General features: G+C 54.2%; 9 protein-coding genes across 9 annotated transcripts; 2 read left to right on the top strand and 7 right to left on the bottom strand.

The window, feature by feature from the left end:
• Positions 1–217: 217 nt before the first annotated feature.
• Positions 218–2,085, bottom strand: BAUCODRAFT_530137 (uncharacterized protein). Its single transcript, XM_007679569.1, has 3 exons — positions 1,867–2,085; positions 916–1,801; positions 218–851 (listed from the first exon to the last, which is right to left on the bottom strand). Exons 1-3 carry the CDS (start codon positions 1,912–1,914, stop codon positions 469–471), a joined length of 1,317 nt encoding a protein of 438 aa, XP_007677759.1. The 5' UTR covers positions 1,915–2,085; the 3' UTR covers positions 218–468.
• Positions 2,086–2,097: 12 nt separating this feature from the next.
• Positions 2,098–3,798, bottom strand: BAUCODRAFT_132024 (uncharacterized protein; the record flags this gene model as incomplete). The annotated part of the gene is made up of 2 exons (XM_007679570.1): positions 2,098–3,605; positions 3,674–3,798. 2 exons carry the CDS (start codon positions 3,796–3,798, stop codon positions 2,258–2,260), a joined length of 1,473 nt encoding a protein of 490 aa, XP_007677760.1. The 3' UTR covers positions 2,098–2,257.
• Positions 3,799–3,947: 149 nt separating this feature from the next.
• BAUCODRAFT_35172 (uncharacterized protein) lies at positions 3,948–4,867 on the bottom strand. Its single transcript, XM_007679236.1, has one exon. The coding sequence runs from the start codon at positions 4,642–4,644 to the stop codon at positions 4,237–4,239; it is 408 nt and encodes a 135-aa protein (XP_007677426.1). The 5' UTR covers positions 4,645–4,867; the 3' UTR covers positions 3,948–4,236.
• A 740-nt stretch (positions 4,868–5,607) lies between these two features.
• Positions 5,608–6,895, bottom strand: BAUCODRAFT_530159 (uncharacterized protein). Its single transcript, XM_007679571.1, has one exon. The coding sequence runs from the start codon at positions 6,746–6,748 to the stop codon at positions 5,762–5,764; it is 987 nt and encodes a 328-aa protein (XP_007677761.1). The 5' UTR covers positions 6,749–6,895; the 3' UTR covers positions 5,608–5,761.
• A 72-nt stretch (positions 6,896–6,967) lies between these two features.
• On the bottom strand, positions 6,968–8,237 carry BAUCODRAFT_35173 (uncharacterized protein). Its single transcript, XM_007679237.1, has one exon. It carries the CDS (start codon positions 8,223–8,225, stop codon positions 7,413–7,415), a length of 813 nt encoding a protein of 270 aa, XP_007677427.1. The 5' UTR covers positions 8,226–8,237; the 3' UTR covers positions 6,968–7,412.
• Positions 8,238–8,445: 208 nt separating this feature from the next.
• On the top strand, positions 8,446–9,395 carry BAUCODRAFT_35175 (uncharacterized protein). The gene has a single exon (XM_007679238.1). It carries the CDS (start codon positions 8,695–8,697, stop codon positions 8,899–8,901), a length of 207 nt encoding a protein of 68 aa, XP_007677428.1. The 5' UTR covers positions 8,446–8,694; the 3' UTR covers positions 8,902–9,395.
• A 705-nt stretch (positions 9,396–10,100) lies between these two features.
• Positions 10,101–11,763, bottom strand: BAUCODRAFT_35177 (uncharacterized protein). Its single transcript, XM_007679239.1, has one exon. The coding sequence runs from the start codon at positions 11,622–11,624 to the stop codon at positions 10,443–10,445; it is 1,182 nt and encodes a 393-aa protein (XP_007677429.1). The 5' UTR covers positions 11,625–11,763; the 3' UTR covers positions 10,101–10,442.
• Positions 11,764–12,768: 1,005 nt separating this feature from the next.
• On the top strand, positions 12,769–13,837 carry BAUCODRAFT_149203 (uncharacterized protein; the record flags this gene model as incomplete). The annotated part of the gene is made up of 3 exons (XM_007679572.1): positions 12,769–12,781; positions 12,841–13,416; positions 13,515–13,837. The coding sequence occupies 3 exons, from the start codon at positions 12,769–12,771 to the stop codon at positions 13,835–13,837; spliced, it is 912 nt and encodes a 303-aa protein (XP_007677762.1).
• A 105-nt stretch (positions 13,838–13,942) lies between these two features.
• BAUCODRAFT_35179 (uncharacterized protein) lies at positions 13,943–15,410 on the bottom strand (the record flags this gene model as incomplete). Its single annotated transcript, XM_007679240.1, has 2 exons — positions 13,943–15,339; positions 15,408–15,410. 2 exons carry the CDS (start codon positions 15,408–15,410, stop codon positions 14,239–14,241), a joined length of 1,104 nt encoding a protein of 367 aa, XP_007677430.1. The 3' UTR covers positions 13,943–14,238.
• Positions 15,411–16,260: the final 850 nt, after the last annotated feature.

The following is a 16,260-nucleotide window of genomic DNA, read 5'->3' on the forward strand; positions in this document are numbered from 1 at the left end:
ATTCGGATAGGAGCATATTGAGCGTTCTCGCATCGCAAGGCGCTGGTGGTTAGGGGCTTGTCGCGGTCATTGGATGTCCTTGGGAAGGTCATGGCGTTTCATATCTGGCTACATCCAGGCGAGGCATGTGTGGAAGCGGCGTGAAGGCGATGTGGTAACATGCACTGAGCGCACAGTCGGAGCTTCCACCTGCACGGCCTTAGAGATCAAACTAGCTTGTCACGTACTGCAGCACACATCTACATGCTAGCCTAGAAGGTGAAGTGGCCACACTGATCCGGCTCGGTACAGGTCCGCAACATGCACGTCAACGAACATATGTACAGTAAGATAAATCTATCATACAACATACGGCGTCGACTCCGCTACCATACTAGAAATGGGCGGAAGCTGCTTGCAGCTGTTCGGTGTGGTCTGCCGTGCGGTGGCTTGCAGACACAGGCGGTAACGAAGCCAATCGAAAGACCGTCAGATTCTCACTTGCTGAACCCATGCACGTATCTCTTCGTCGACCTCATAACCGTACAGCCAGCTCATGTCGTCGCCCGGACCTTTGTGCTTGCCCGCGTCGAGCAATCTTTGACGCTCAGCTTCGGGCAATCTCTGCAAGTTTGATGCGTTCATCGTCCAGTCGAAGACAGCATCGATCCGTTTCTGGCGAAGGTCTTGCCAAAACGCCAGGCCCTCGAGTAGGGTTTCTGTAGTAGCTGCGGTGGCGAGACCATTTCCGTCCGATATTGAATTGTTCGCACCACTTCCACATAGTGATGTGAGAAGCGTAACTAATGAGTAAACGTCTTCCAACGCTTGATTGACGCCCTGTCCGCTGCTTGGCGGCAAGGCTATTTGTCGACGGTAGAGTCAGCCGTGTCCAAGCATTTTACAATAAAAGGACCTGAATGTCGTTTCGCTTACCATGGGCTCCGTCTCCGAGCAGGATCACTCTGCCACTGTTCTCGCTATACCACCGTGGTATCTTCGGCATGCGCATATACGGCCAGATGAAGCAGTTTTCTTTATGTGCTACTACTTGATCAATGATCTTGCGTGCCGTTGGACCCCACTGGTCGTACGCCTTGGTGTAGAAACTGACGAGTCGTTCTTTATCCGCCTGGAGGTCGTCGAGATCCTTGCGCGATTGCTCCGGATGATGCACTTGCATCGCCACCATGATGTCCACTGCTTCAGGATCCTCCGGCATGATGACCAAGGCACCGGGTTTGTCCTGGAGAGTGAAGTTGAGCACGTAGTCCTCGTATGGCCATGCGACAGAAGCTCGCGGGATATGGCTCAGAAGACCGATGATGCCGGTGTACTCTGGAATGATATCTGGAGAAAGATGACTACGGACTCTGCTGTATATCCCATCTGAGCCAATCAGCAGGCTAGCGTGGCGAATTTGCCCGTTCACCGTGAAGTCAACGCCCTCGTTCTTGCTCTCATAGACAATACCTTCGAATTTCGTATTGTACAAGATAGTGACTTGCCGCTCAACGAGCATACCTCTCATCTCCTTCAGCAGTATACGTCGCCAGATGCGGTGGTTGCAATAACCATACGATTGCTCATTTGCAATGTAGACACTACGAACCGTCTCATCTTTGGCGTTTTTGAAATTGCGATACGTAGCCTTGTAGCAGCGGTCCTTGACCCTGTCGAAGACACCAAGGAAGTCGAGGACTCGTAACCCGTTCGGAGTTAATATCACGCCAGAGTTCAAGATGGGAGCATCTTCATCTCGTAATTCGTAGATTGTAATGGGAATGTTATGGGCAGAGAGGGCAAGGGCAAGCGCGCAGCCCTTTGTCGTCGATATGTAAGCAGCAAAACAGTAGGAAGCAGCAAGACATCGGATGAGCGACCTACACCAAGGCCTGCGCCTATGACTGCTATGTCATCTAGCAAGTTCCTCATCCTTATGGTCCCTCCGTCTCATGCAAATGGCAGAGCACAATTCTACGGTTGTTGATAGGGAGAGTGTTATCTCCGTGCCGAACGGTAGCCTAGGATGTGACGTATTGTGTACTCCTCCTGTACACATTTGAGGCTATTATTTTTTTAATCGGATACCTCTGTCCTCTGATGTACACAACCAGCGGCGCATGCTGTGCCCGCTTTGTCTGATGGTCACAGTTTACATGTGGGGTGATTGTTGACCGAGGTGATTTGTCATCTCTCCGAAGCTAATATCGCCTCTTGTACCTGGCAGGCCGCTCATCTCAGGCGCGCTCTGGCCAGCGACAGAGCGGCTCCAACTTCAACCCCGAGCGGGATTGGTGCTTCCTGTTCTGCCCACGGACGGTCTCCCCGTTCGCGAAGATGGACGGCTTTGTATCGCTGGGTGGAACTCTGAGGCAGAAAGCGGCCTTGGCGACAACTGGACCCCAGCCAGCGAAGATGATCGAGAGCGTTGCTGCCTAGGTTGACCTGCAATAGGAATACCGGGCCTGGAAACTAATTGCTGCGATGGTGACATGCCAGCTTGCTGCATGAATGGACTGGCGGTGACTCTCCGTACAGGTTGGGGTCGACGCGCCGGGCTGCGTGACGCTGCGGCAACACTGTGACTCCGAGATCTAATCATCCCTTGCGCCGCTGTGAGCGGAGGCGGGTATCCGCTCTGACTCGAGCTCCGACTCCGAGAGTGACTGCCCATCCGGCGAAGAGTGCTGGCTTGGAACCCTGGCGATCTTTCTCGTGAACGACCCCTAGACTCGCCCCTCGGCCCGGCCTGGTGGTAGTTTCTGACGTCTTCGGCTAGTGCTCTAGTTCTGGAGTGCGATCTCGCTCGTGACAATGGTCTTGGCACAGTCCCGGCGTCCGAGGGCCCCACGGTGACTGATGGTTCTCGGGCAGCGTGCTGGGAGGCTGAGCCCGCGCTCTGAGCACCACTGCCAGCTGGCCAATAGTATGGGTGTATCCCCCCCTGGCGCCGCAACTCTTCCCACCGTGAAGTACAATCCTCCCGAGTGCGGCCTGGAAGTTGCTGCGCGATAACTTGAAGCGTATGACCGTGCAGTCTCATGTTGATAAGCTTACCGTCCTCTTCGGGAGACCACGACCGTTTCCTCAAAATTCGTGGCGTAGCCATTCGTGGTCCACCCGGCGACGGTTCGTAAGGCGGAACTCCGGGCGGCGATGCGGAGGCTCGGTTCGGTGGTAGTGGTCCTAGCTGTCGAAGTATTGACGGCGTTGGTAAACGTCTTATGTCATTCCCGTATGGAGACGCTTGCATAGGTTGCGGAGAGAGTGGATGCCCGGAATTGATCATTGGCGACAAAGGAACTTGATATGGTGGGGGTGGTGGTAGATCCCAAACCTCTCTTCCGGACGAGAGGTACTGTGGGTTAATTTGGGATGATGGAAGTCGCTGGCCGCCTTGAGGAGGATTCTCGCGCAAGGATCGATCTCGGAGTGGGCGTCGCAGATGGAGCCCTGGTGAGCGTGACCTACTTGGACCTTCATTTTCCGGCAGATGAGGTGGTGGTTGAGTGCTGGTTCGAGCAGGCCGGTAATTTGGGCCTGCTCTTGCTTCATGTATTGCGAAAGCTACTCGTTGAGCATTTTCTACAGTTCGTTGACTCTGATATGCAGCTTCGCAGTTCCTGCACCGTGTGGGCACATTCACCGTGAATGTACTGAAGCGTGGAGACGTTATACGGCAGCCTCGCACAGTATGACCTCCACTTGGTTGCCCGCGAGGTCGCAGTAGTCTCGGTGATAGGACATGTGATCGGTGGGGAAATGCTCTGGATTAGTATGCCCACAAGCGTGCTGAAAGATATTGTATCTGCACATGGTAAACGATTGCAGTCGCAACTGGGCAAGTCCATATGATTCGAGGCTGATGTATAGGTGTAGAAGTCTGCAAAGGGTAGAGCGCTAAGCATTGCCTTTTGTACACCACCTTAGTATCCAGTGACTGGAACGTCGAGCAACGTCAGCTTGCCCGTAAATGAAAAAGTTCATGACGATAATCTGATGACGGAGAAGTGTATATCGCTTCTCATCGGCATGAGCGATCACTACTGGAGCACGTCACTGCATTGTAAGTTGTTGAGCAAGGAAAAGCTCGATGCTGAGTTGCATGTCCACCTCGGTTGAATGACTGTTTGCAGCATATCTCTGATCGTATTCTCCACTAATATGCTGGCGACGGTGCCCTGCTGCGACCACGTCGGTCCTATATTGTAGTCCGCTTGGCGTTATTGGTCTTACGCCTCTTCCAGCTTGGTACTACAACATCGCACGACCACGAGACCCACTCCGGCTGCGTGGTCGCTCTGGTCTTGGTATCTGCATTTGCCGTGACGACGGCCGGCCGAGGCCAGCTGCTGGAACGCGGCTGGCTTCAGAGGGCGAGCGGATCTCAACTCGAGAACCGGGCCTGGCAGGAACGTCACTCAGAGCAAGAGATCGCGGGCGAGTAGGCGACTGTTCCAGAAGAGGTGAGTAGCTGCGACCAGCATGGTGGCCTGCATTTTGAGCCCCAGCACTGGCAATTGCAGGTTGAAGCAGGCTTCGATGAGTGCGCGAATGATCTCGCGGCCAAATATAGTAGTTGTACCTAAATCGGCATGCTTCAAGTGTGCGACCAGTCATTTGCGCAGCAATGTCTGGCCAGCGATCGCCCTCGTTCACCATCCGACTGATCACTGCATCCTCATGAGGGGTCCATCTGACTTTGACCGGTTGTGCTCGCCCATCCTAGGTAATCCTCTGGAACCGCAACCGAACGCTGTCTTCGCCTCGATTTGACATATTCCTAGCCATTTCTCTCCATTCCAACCCTTCGGCTTCCATACGTAGAATTGCCGCGTCCTCCTCGGGGGTGAAATAAATAGGATCTCGTCTAGTTCTTAGTGGCGGTGCAGATTGTAGCACCGCCTGGATTGCGGACATTGGTGAACCAGCCGGCAATGGCGGAGGTGGAGGACGTCGTGCTGGTGATGCCTCTCTGGACGGGACAGAACAATGATCTGTGCGTTGGTGGTTCCGCAGCTGATCGTTGGAGAAAAACGTATGTCCGCACATTGCATCATGGGGGTATCCGACCGTGCATCTGAACCCACCGAATGCACGTTGGCCGGCCGCGGCAATGCTAGCCGGAGAAGGGTTGCGAGCAGGCGACGGAATACGTGCAGGAGATGGACTGCGGGCATGCTGCGGCTGGAACATTGTTGCATCTCGGAATCGGCCAAGCTCTGACAATCGTTCCTCTGCGCGCAACTGTTCGGCGGTCGGGAGTGGTCCGGTGATCGACAGCGGTCCGGGCTGCGGCTGTTGAGACTTACACATACGGCATGGTAGGTTTCGTCGGCGTCTAACCACCCTGTATTGGGGATTGCCCGGCCTACATGGCCCTCGCAATACCACTGCCCCACAGTGTTCGAAGATATCTCTTGACGGGTCAACGTGGCCACAAGATAGCTGACATACGTGATATATACACATGATAATTGGATTAATGTCGAGATGGTGGAAGGTACGGATCGATCTTTGGGCAATGTCATCGTTGTGTGCAGGATCCAACTTGGCAAAGACTGAGAGCGAGCTGCATCAGGTATCATACGCTGTGTCGGAATGGTGAATGTGATTCCAATGAGCATGCTGAAGGCGTATGTATATGACGACTGCCCTGCTGTTCACTGGGCAATCTTCCACGATGCCCAAGAAGCAGTGACGGCCGGCCGCATTCGGAGCGCCTGGGGATGATGGAGTGACTCTAACTTGCACCAATGTATCGATTTGCAGGTTACATCTAATACTTGCAAGGCTTCTCCGCCGGCGGCATCCCGCCACGCTGCTCATAGGCCCACCATCGCTCTTGAGCATCCGCGAGTGTGGCATCGACCGTTCCGACATCCAACTCATCTTGTCTTTTCAAAGGTTCAAGCTTTCGACGAACGTACTCCTTCAGACTCTCCCCGGCAAAAGGTCGGAGGTTTCCTTCGTAGAGCTTGTACCGCTGATGAGAGTCCTGAATAGACTGCAGGGGGATGTTTACTGCGATTTCGGCTGCCGCGATCGCTTCACTATATGTCTTCATCCTCGAGATGTAGTCGTCAGGAGATTCACCGTGGCAGGGCCGGAGACAGCCCTCAAGTCTGTACCACCGAGAGCGCATATCGTCTACCGTCATGGGGCCAAGGCTTTGGAAAGATGTAAGCTTGCACATCCGGCGGACGTAGTCGACAAGGCTTTCGCAGACGTCAGGCGAGAGCTCACTATTTCGCCTGTTGCTGATGATTTGAAGCTCCCTCTCATTGGCTGGCCGATGTCTTGATATGCACTGGGTAAAGTGCCTGTGGTTAGGTCGTTGTACGGTACGTTTCTCTCGAGCATCATCGCTTTGTGTCGCCGCCACGTCCTCTGCTTCATTACTCCTCCAGACTGACGGAGAGCTGGCTGCTGGAGGACCCACAGGCGCAGAACCATCTGTCTGCGGTGAACTCTCCTGAGATTGCTGCTGAGACGACCCGTTGTGGGTGACGCCACCGAGGTGACCTGAACCACTCATGTATCGGTTAGACGGTCCTGGACCCCAGAACATGAGTCTGAAGTGTTGTGCCGATGGGTCGAACTTCTCCTGCTCGACTGGTTTGCGCTCGTATGGCGAACCTTCGTCGGTTTTAGCACGCTGGAGCATTGGTCGCTTTGCTTGCTCTTGCAAAACGTGATACGGCAGTGACCTTTGTGACACTGTGGGTGAGTTGCCGACATTACTATCGTACTCCACGGTCTGCATCGTCTTGAGAGGTCTCGTACACTGGTGTTTTCATGTTTGGAGATTGCTCGACATGGGTTATGAAGACTGCTTATTACTGCGAACGTACAAGCTTGTAAGGTACGTTTGACAACAGTGCTTCGATGTGCGTAAAAATTTTCGGTTTGCAACAGTGCACAGTGGTTGGACTTTGATGACGGACTTGTCCAGCCAACGGCAGTTACTAAAGTGGTTGGTCCAATTCGCGTTGCGGCAAGCATCAGAGTCATCATGGCGATGCAACGCGTGTTTGATGCCAGCCGTGGGACATCTCAGTTACCCACAAGCACATGTATGCACTGTGCCGACAAGGTAGCTGGTGACGATAACCTGCATGACGGATGTGCTCGTGGAATTCATCGCAGTCACTGCCTCTGTGAGCAAGCGCACCGTGGGCTCTGAACGTTTGGATGCATTTGAAAATTCTGCTGCAGCCGTGGCTCGTGCTCTGCCAACCGCTGCATGCTGTGCCTCATCTTGAATAGAGCGGCACTGACGTCGAATACGGATCTTGCGCACAGTTGGAAATAAGTGAGAGAGTGAGGAAGGTACTGGGGGTCCTCCGGGATGCAATGCGTTCAAGGTTATTTGCCGCTTCCGACGCAACATGGTGAAAGCTGCCGAGCTACGTCGCTAAAGATTCCACTCAATGCTCCATCAGCTCAACCGGTGGACGGGAAGTTCGGGTGAACTTTACGCCTTCGCCATCCATTGGGCTCGTATCTCCAGGACTGTCGCTGAGATCCTCCACCGCAATCGCCGGTAAAGCCGGACTATGACCGTGATCCTCAGGATCATACACAATCGTCCCAGTGCCCGAACGGTGTCGTGTTTGCAGCTTGGGCAAAGCCTGGAAATTGCCGACCTCGTCTTGCTTGAGCGCTTCGTCTGCCGCCGGTCTAGCGTGCAGTTTCCGCAAAGCCGCCGCAAGATCCTCCGCATGCACGTCTTTGTTCGGTGGCTCCTCGTTCCGCATCTCCCAGCCCATTGGCGGACTAGGTGGTGGCGAGATGAAGAACAGCTTCTGACTCTTTGGCGCCTGGAGATACCGTTCCTCGTCTGCAACGTCGATCTTTGTCGCGTGACCAAAGTACACCCTCACTCTGTGGCCGAGGACATTCTCACCGTCCAATACCTTTCTGATTTCCGTCGCATCTTCGACGGTGAAGAAGGTGCAAATGATTCGCCGCATGCTCTTGAGAGGTGAGAATGTATGCAACGGAGCATGTTCGTTGATGGCTCGTTGTATACTGTCAAGGTTCGCTGCCGTGAATATTTCCGGCGCTTCCAGATTGGTTATAAGGAGCGTATTGCTTGGTGGCGTGGGCTGTGAAAGTGGTGGCAGATCCGACAGATCGATGGACATATTGGCAGAGTGACGCTTCCGCGCAGGAGAAGATGGGCTTTGCGAATAGGTGGTTGATGGCGGCGTGGAGATGTCCATTGCGTCCGTAGCCATTCTGGAAATAGCACCCAACACGAAGTGTTCGGTGTCTGTTCAGAAGGCAGGAAGTTGCATATGTTTTATATCAAGTACAACTGCTAAGCCTGACGTCTCGACCAAAGGGACCGTTGTGCTGCGCCCCACTGCAAACGCGGCGGCAGCCGAGCAAGCAGTGGCGACCTCACATTAGCTTCGACCTTCCCTCCTAGGCTTGGGATATCTCAACGTACCGAACCTCTCCCCGTTCTGTTGCATGTATTCCAACAGACATCGCCATGTTCATTCCCACGAAAGTCTAAAACCTGGTTCGCCAGATGTCCTCCATCCCACCTCCCCTTGCGGCGTGTTCCTCGATGTGCTATTCCAAAAGTCAGGCAATGGTTGGGCTGGCAATTACGCCGTGGGAACGACCCACCATCTCCCGAGCGTTCACTAGGGGCTGAACCACATATCATTCTCGGCGATGATATGACCTCCAAGTGACATGCGTGGCCTTATTGAGGCGCCGGCAAGCAGACGTTCGGACGCAACCGAAATTGCGGTCGAAGAGTCCATGCGATGCGGACGACGAGCTGTGGCCAGCGCTGGTGGATGCGCCGGTGGATGCTCGTCGCTGCGCTGTGGCCATGTATTCTGCGGATATGCCGGAAGATCTCTTGCCGCTGTATGTTCACTTGATCCAGCAAATTGATGTACTCGCTCTCGGTGAACGACATCGCCGCTCTGAATATACCCACTCGAGGTCAGTCCACGTAGTACTACTCACGACAAAACGACCGCAGGCTTGCGGGAAACGGCGACATTGCAGAGTCCATGGTCAACACCAGACTGTGAAAGCTCCCATAGTCAGGCACCACATTCAGTTGATGGTCAAGCGCTTCAGCGTGACGCCGGGTGTGATAGAGTCATTCATAGCGATGATTTTGGTGAGGCGCAAGACGTTGGTCTCAGCCGCGTCTACGTAGTCGCTCTACGCGCAGTCAGAATCATCATCGAGCGCCTTGAAGGACTTTCTGTCAGCCGCGGTCTATAAGTCTTGTCTACATAGCACAGAGCATAGCTTAGCGTTCGAACAGCAGGAACAGCTTCATGGCCTTCGTTATGCATCATGAAAGTGGATGGGCTTGACTGTCGTGCCCCCAATCTGTGCATCCCATGTTGCCTGGCTAAGAAGATCTTCTAGAGTGCCCCAGCCGAGGACGACGGATGGCTCGACAGCAACAATCTTGGGATACCATTTGTTAGACGGCTCGATAAGGCCGACTTCAGCCGTCACTTCCTCCTGCCCGAAACGCTCGAGATCTTCCCTTGTTCTTAGCAAACGTATAAGCTGCTGACACGTCTGATGGACAGTTGTGATTGCGATTTATGTTTCCCGGAAGTCTGCAGAGCGTGTAGTTTCTCAAAGCCGTGGCAAGTGTACAAGCTGCCGGGCAAACCGATTAAGCTATGTAGCCGTAGACATTGTTTTGGGAAGCGTACAAACTTGCGGCACAGTGCCAATGCTATAGCGATCATATAAGCCGCTAAGACGCCCGATAGCTGCATATCACCTTTAGCTGTGTTTCCGGGAAGCGTACCTGCCTTGGCATGTTCCCCAAGCTTGTATCTAGCTGCATAAGCTGCTAGGTTATGTGATAGACTTGTGTTGGTGCAGGCAATGCCGCTGGGATGCCTGTGGAGAGTGAGTGCTGTACTCCTACGTCGGGGCCGCCTCAAACTAGAGCATGACTGGCTGTGGGGCGGAGATATAAGTGGTCGAGTCCGCAGGTGACGAGTCGAAGACGATTGGAAGTCTGTAGGGGTGTGTTTGCAGGAGCTTTGGTGGACAGCGAAGCGCTGAGAACGCCAATTTGCACGTTGAAGAGGTGCAACTTAGTATGAGACGACAGGAACTTATAACGCCTACCATATTCGGCTCCACCGTTGTCTCGATACAATGTACACTACTCTCGTCCTGAGGCGATCAGGGCAGGTCAGAAAGCCTTCGATACCAGGAACTATTCTGTGTTTACAGTATATGGTATTGTCAATACTAAAGCTTTCACGTCCTCAAGATTAAGCTCCGATAAATGTATGTGTCTGCTCGGTCCCTAAGGACAATGGGTGACATTGCTCACTTTGCAGGTATGTGTCATCGTGAGTACGAGGACAAGCCATGCATGTGCAACACAGTGCGTATTTCTTCCCGCGGCGCTCCGTTGATTCTTTACCGATATCCATGTCAGGACATCAGCGCAGTAAGTTCGTGGGAATCACCTTCCAGCTCTCACCCTTTTCGACCTTACGATGGGCTTCCCAGATGAGAATGGCCGGAGTAAGCGCCAGTACAAGAAGATACATCGGCACGTCAGGTATGAGATCGCGTAAGCGGACAGTCGTTGCCGGCCTCACAGAGGTGTCGGTGGCCCATGTCTGATCGCCAAAGGCGCCGCGAGCGAGGCAGCTACTCCCTCCTTTGTGCTCTCTCTGAGGCTGCCAGTCGATGATGTTGAGTTCAGGGTTGTTGACGTTGAACCTCAGCAGCCTCAACCAGACGCCGAGGGCTTCCTGCTTTCTTCCATGCTCATCAGTGGGCAGACTGAGGGTTACCCTCCTCTTCCTCATGGTGGTTGATAAAGGTTCAGGGCTGATGACTGGGTATAGAGACTTGCTGATGATGTTGAGAGCATCGGAACCTTGCTCACTATAGCGCGGTTTCCGCCCTCGGCGCCAACCAACATTGATGCGGACGGTGAGCTGCTCCATGTGTCTGCCGTAATCAATGGCGCTGAAGAAGTCTTGTAGTCGCCGCTGATACCGTACTGCGCTTGGGCTCTCACCTGGCTGCAGCACGATGGTTGCGCGACGAATACGCTGCAGCATATGCTTACATTGCTCTGGTCTGCCGAGTCCGTTTCGATGGTAAAGGTTGTCGCGGTCACGCTTGCCGTCGCTTACGTGCTTCGGACGCGGAAGGCCGGCGAGAAGAACCAGCTCGAAGTCGGTGCTATCGTACAGGATCTGGATAGCTTCGCTGTAGATTACCCGACACGTGCGCAGAATTGATGTAACCGGAGTCCGCTGACGCCGAAGCCAGTCATTGTTCAGCTTCTCGTAAGAAGAGTAGGTGCAAGAGTCAACAACGCGATCATAGATGTGGAAGTGCGCGGGTTCGGACCCTGTAGGTGATTCGAGGACATGTCTCCATACCTGTTCGCGTAGCTCAGCAGGCAAGCTGAGCAGCGGACTGGTTGTGTAGTCGTTAGGAGGCGTAGCTGGCTTGGAAGCGCAGAAGTCTTGTAGCCTGCGGACAGTACGTGTGATACCACTTCTCGACTTGAGTTGACCTCGATCCTCGGGAATTGGCTGAGCGAAGCCTTCGCCGCCGTCAAACGAGCCGTTGTCCAGATATTGAAGATCAGGCTTCGACATGACCTTTATCAATGGTGGAGATGGGAAGGGTGCGATAATGTGGTCAACGATGAAAACGATGGCTGCAGTCACTTGTTGGCATGGTTTACGGCTGTGGTCGTGGACGTTTCGCACTCTTGGAACAAGGCTGTAGCAAGGCAGATCCGCGAGGTTCGCAAATGGTCAGAAGGGAGCTTTGACCGCACCTTAAGGCTCCACTCAAAGCACGCTAGTTCTAAACCCTTCGGTACCCGTACGCGAATTGGTAACCCTTCTGCTTCCCCATGGCTGTAGCTACCGCACACATAAACGCTTCACGTCGACGTCACATCCACGTGAAAGATGCATATGAGTCTGGGTCATAGGACAGCTCCCATTGTGTCCAGATGCCGAACGCTTAAGCAAATACTTGATGCGCCCTTAATCAGCGCTTCAGAATGCTCGGTGACGGCCGCGTGGAAAGTCACACAGCATTCAACTGCCAGGCTTCCGTGCATGATGCTATCACCCGTACGACTATGAACAGCTTACGCTCCGATTGCCAACTCGGTTTGCGGATGCGACATGTTGACAGTGCTCTTCTATTGCCCCTGCCGGCGTACTTGGCCGAAAGAGGCAGGCACGCATGCGTGAATTGCCTGCAAAGTAACCCCTTTACACGACCAGAATTACAGTTCTATAGCACTCTTGAACAGGGATTAGGTTACGTTGGTGGAGGGAAGACTCAACGCTCAATACGTGTCTGACACACCAGTGCCATATTATCAACCCTATATTCTACTCATCGAGATCTGGAACCTGGAGCCTTCATTCATCCACGAGAGGCTAGCAAATACAAATCACTACGATTGCTACGATACTGAAAGCACGTAGTTGCACGTCAAACGGTCATTTCCGCTAAGCGCTCCGTTGTCATTACGTGCAGCTCCAGTGCTGTAGTCCATGGAGCGCTGTGACCAAATCTTCGAGCGAATGCCTGCTGTTGGTCTCTATACTTCCTGCTTCCGTTTATCAACTAAGATCCACAAGACACCCCATATCCGCAACAAACGTAATTGGCAAGTAAGGACCGCAATCAGCACCGTCCCGACGGCTTCCATATTGCGGACTGTGGTAATTCTCACAACTCAAGTGTACGTTTCACAAGAAGACATCCCAAGCGACAATGAGCAGTCAAGGTTAGAATGGTTGCACGCACCGTGGGGAGTGATGAAGCTGACCGTTAATCATTGCGCAGGTTCGTACTCAGGAAAAGGCAAGCGACCGCAATACCAGGGACAGGGACAGACCAATCCGTATGGACAAGGACAGGCCAGCCCTTATGGGCAAGGCTTCGCCGGTCAACCGCCAGGCCGAGCAATGGGCTACGACATGCCTTACGGTCGGCCTGGAATAGAACCGGTTCCACATGGTGCCCCTCCGCCCGGGTATGCGCCGCCACCACCGCATCAATTCATGCCTTACCCTTCCCAGCCGATGGGCCCCGCGCCTTATGGCATGCAGGCCGGCTCTCCTCAAGATCTTCAATCAATGGACTTCATGCCGAACCCGTACGCAGCACCTCCGCCCACGGCTCAAGTTATGCCAGCAATGGTACCCATGTCTATCATCTCCCAGCCCGCACCGGTGCCTCGAACGCAAAGCGGGCAGAGAGGCTGTCCGTACGGTCCGCACGACATGAACATTCCTGGTTACGCAGCAGCTCAAGCCTACATCGCGAAGCATAACAGTTGGCGACTCCAAGCACAGAAACCGAGTCCGAATCCGTTCGCACCAGAATTCGGCGGAGACTCAATCTTGAATGAGCCCTACCGTGAGCCTAGAGATGCTCGCACAAGGCAGTCTTCTCGAGCTAGCGCAAACCAGAGACGACCGCACGCTACGGCCAGTCCAGTTAATTACGCACGACAGCCGCTGTCGCCAATAGCCGGAAGTCGTCCCGCATCGCCAATAAGAGGTCGACCTGTGTCTCGAACCGGAACTCGGCCAGCAAGTCCAGCGACGTCGGGACCCTGGAGCAGAGCTTTGAGCCGGACAGGAAGCCCAGCAATGCAGATGCGTCCTCGGTCTGCAAGTCCAGCAAGCAGACCTTTAAGCAGACCTGCAAGCCCAGCGAGAAGGCCTGTGAGCAGACCGGCAAGCCCAGTGAGAAGGCCTCAGAGCCGGAGCAGCTTCTAAGCTCGCATACTAGCTGCGCAACACCCTATCTGGCACTGGATTTAATGATCCGCTAAGCTCGGTGCCAACAAGAACATGAAGCAAGCAGAGGCGCGGATAGTAGTCCACTAGCTCCTTGAATCGTGGGGATTGAGCCGCGTCTAGTCATAGTTCAAATTGAGGACACGGTCACATCGCCAAATATCAAAAGTTCGATCTCATGTACTATGCATACAAAACAAGCTATGGCTATTCGTGTAGCACGACCATACGGCGTGTTAGGGAAAGCAAAACTCCGACATCATGCACACTCATGTCCTCATGTACAGTCCTCTGCCGCTTGAACGCTGAGCAAAGTAGAGAATGCAGTCCACCTTCACGCCTCGCCGAGTACCCAACCTTGTTGCGTGCCAACGCTTGAACGCCCAAAGATCACCACTTAACGATGGAGCACAGCTCGATTTCGCAGCTGTTCCGTTCACCGTTTCCGAGCGAGTATTTTGGGATGCGGCTGCTTTACGTCTGGCTCGCTTTCATCAACTGACGGTTCAGTGTCGTCTTCGGACTCGCCCGGACTGTCTACTTCCTCGTCTGAATCGACTTCCTCGTCATCCTCGTCAGAAGCCTCTTCCGCTTCAACGTCAAGCAGGCGGTCCTCCGCTTCGTTCTCGCCATCATCCTCGTCGTCCTCTGCTTCTTGCACGACGCCGTTGGGCATGCTGTCTTCGTCGTCATCGTCATCCACTTCTTCGTCTTCATCATCGTCTTCGCCGTCTTCTATAGCTGGAGGCCTTGACGTAGGTGCTTGTAGCTGAGGTCTAGATGAGGAGGGTTGCGCCGGCATTCCACCTACTCTGACCTGCATCTCGACGTCGGCCTCTGCGTCCTCAGAGAAGTCGCCATCGTCATCATCGCGCCCTTCCACGTACTCCACCGCGGCCTCGTCGTCTTCGTCCTCGGCGTGTACAGCTCGGGCTGTAGCTTGCATTTGCCGCCGGTAATCCAGCTGCGCGCTGAGTAGGTCGAGCTTGCCCTTGAGGTGCAGAAGCGGCTGCAGACCGCTGGCGCGCTCCCGAACGACCCGTCCAAGTGCTCTAAGCTGCAACATTGTGTCCGGTTGTGTGGCCAGGTAGCCGCCGTGAGTCACGAGTGCCCATTGTATCCACACCATCAGGGGGCCAGTCCGGCCAGGAGCGCGAAAGATACGCTCTGCGAGGCGTTGCAACAAAGTGGCTGCATATTGCGGCTGCAATCGCTCAACGGTAGATCGTATGCTGGATACGTCAGTGACGCGAAAGCAGCTCTCCAGAAGATCTTTGTCGCTGGTCTTCAGTGCCTGAGTGAGTACTGTTCCGAGTGAAGTGCCAGTGGGAGCGCTGACTCTGCGCCTAGCGAAGACAGAGTTTGTGGCGTCATCCCCAGCGCGAGCTTGAGCTGATGAGTCGTGGACATCAACGGTCTGGACTTGTTGCGCTTGCAACAACTCGCCGAACGAAGGCTCTGGCGCTGGTTGTACGTCGGAAGAGACACCAGCTGTGCCATCACCTGCACCAGCAGAGTCTTTTTGAAGCTTCACGTCCTGCATGCAGTCATCCTCTGCGCCGAGGGCAGCGTCTGATATATTTGCAGGCTCATCATCCTCCTTACCATCATCATTACCAAAGTTTTGTAGGTGACCGTTGGCCCTTCGTGACTGCTCGGCATGCTGAGCTCCATCGTCGTCTGACTCTTCTAGTTCGCTGCTCTCCTCCTCGCCACTTGAGATGTCAATGACCTCAACCCGTTTGCCATTCAGATGGCCGTCCCACTCCGCATCCTTCGTATCCGCCGCCACGAGCGCACGTGACTCGTCCACACGGTTCGACTTTGAGCTGGAAACGCCATTGGTGAGCCTTGCTTCCAACTTTCTACCAGTCCTCGCATCCTCATCCACCAAGAACCTGAGCCCGTTCTTTGCCGGCACGTGAGCTGCTGTATTCGTCTTTTGCCTTTTCGCGGCAGGTTGTGGTGAAACAGCTCTGGCGTCTGATGGCCGCTGTCGAGACCGCTTGGCGGTACTCATTGCGACTGCATCTTCCAATGCAGTAGACAGGTATTGGTACTCACGCTGGTTACTACACCGACGTCAACATCGCTATGATGGGACTGTCTGAAATTTTGCAGGCCCACCCAAGAGACCTACAGTACCTCTAGGTAGCTTTGAGATTAGCGTCACTGAGTCTGTGCGCGTGTCTTGGCAGAAAGTACTTTCCACATATCTTCGCCTCTTCCCCTTCATAGAACACATATCGTGCGACGTGTCATCACACATTGCTGTAAATTACAAACGCCAGCTATAGCGCTGAGGGTCGTTGTCACCAACGCTGCGTTGCAGCTGTCGAGTGTTTGCGGTGTGGGTGTCGTCGTCGCGGAAAGGGGGTTAGGACTTTATGCCCCCCTGCAGCTGCAGCGCATCCGAGCCAATCAGTGTGTTGTTGGCCGTCTCCCAGCGCAGCGCAAC

Source organism: Baudoinia panamericana (assembly GCF_000338955.1).
Source record: "Baudoinia panamericana UAMH 10762 unplaced genomic scaffold BAUCOscaffold_8, whole genome shotgun sequence".
NCBI lineage: Eukaryota > Fungi > Ascomycota > Dothideomycetes > Mycosphaerellales > Teratosphaeriaceae > Baudoinia > Baudoinia panamericana.

Coding starts and splice junctions, on each gene's coding strand:
- BAUCODRAFT_35173 (XM_007679237.1), bottom strand. CDS start 8,225: ATGGCTACGGACGCAATGGACATCTCCACGCCGCCATCAACCACCTAT.
- BAUCODRAFT_35175 (XM_007679238.1), top strand. CDS start 8,695: ATGCGTGGCCTTATTGAGGCGCCGGCAAGCAGACGTTCGGACGCAACC.
- BAUCODRAFT_35177 (XM_007679239.1), bottom strand. CDS start 11,624: ATGTCGAAGCCTGATCTTCAATATCTGGACAACGGCTCGTTTGACGGC.
- BAUCODRAFT_530137 (XM_007679569.1), bottom strand. CDS start 1,914: ATGAGGAACTTGCTAGATGACATAGCAGTCATAGGCGCAGGCCTTGGT. Junction 1,802..1,866: donor TCATAGGCGCAGGCCTTGGT/GTAGGTCGCTCA, acceptor TCGACGACAAAG/GGCTGCGCGCTTGCCCTTGC. Junction 852..915: donor GCTCGGAGACGGAGCCCATG/GTAAGCGAAACG, acceptor GACTCTACCGTC/GACAAATAGCCTTGCCGCCA.
- BAUCODRAFT_35172 (XM_007679236.1), bottom strand. CDS start 4,644: ATGGTGAACGAGGGCGATCGCTGGCCAGACATTGCTGCGCAAATGACT.
- BAUCODRAFT_530159 (XM_007679571.1), bottom strand. CDS start 6,748: ATGCAGACCGTGGAGTACGATAGTAATGTCGGCAACTCACCCACAGTG.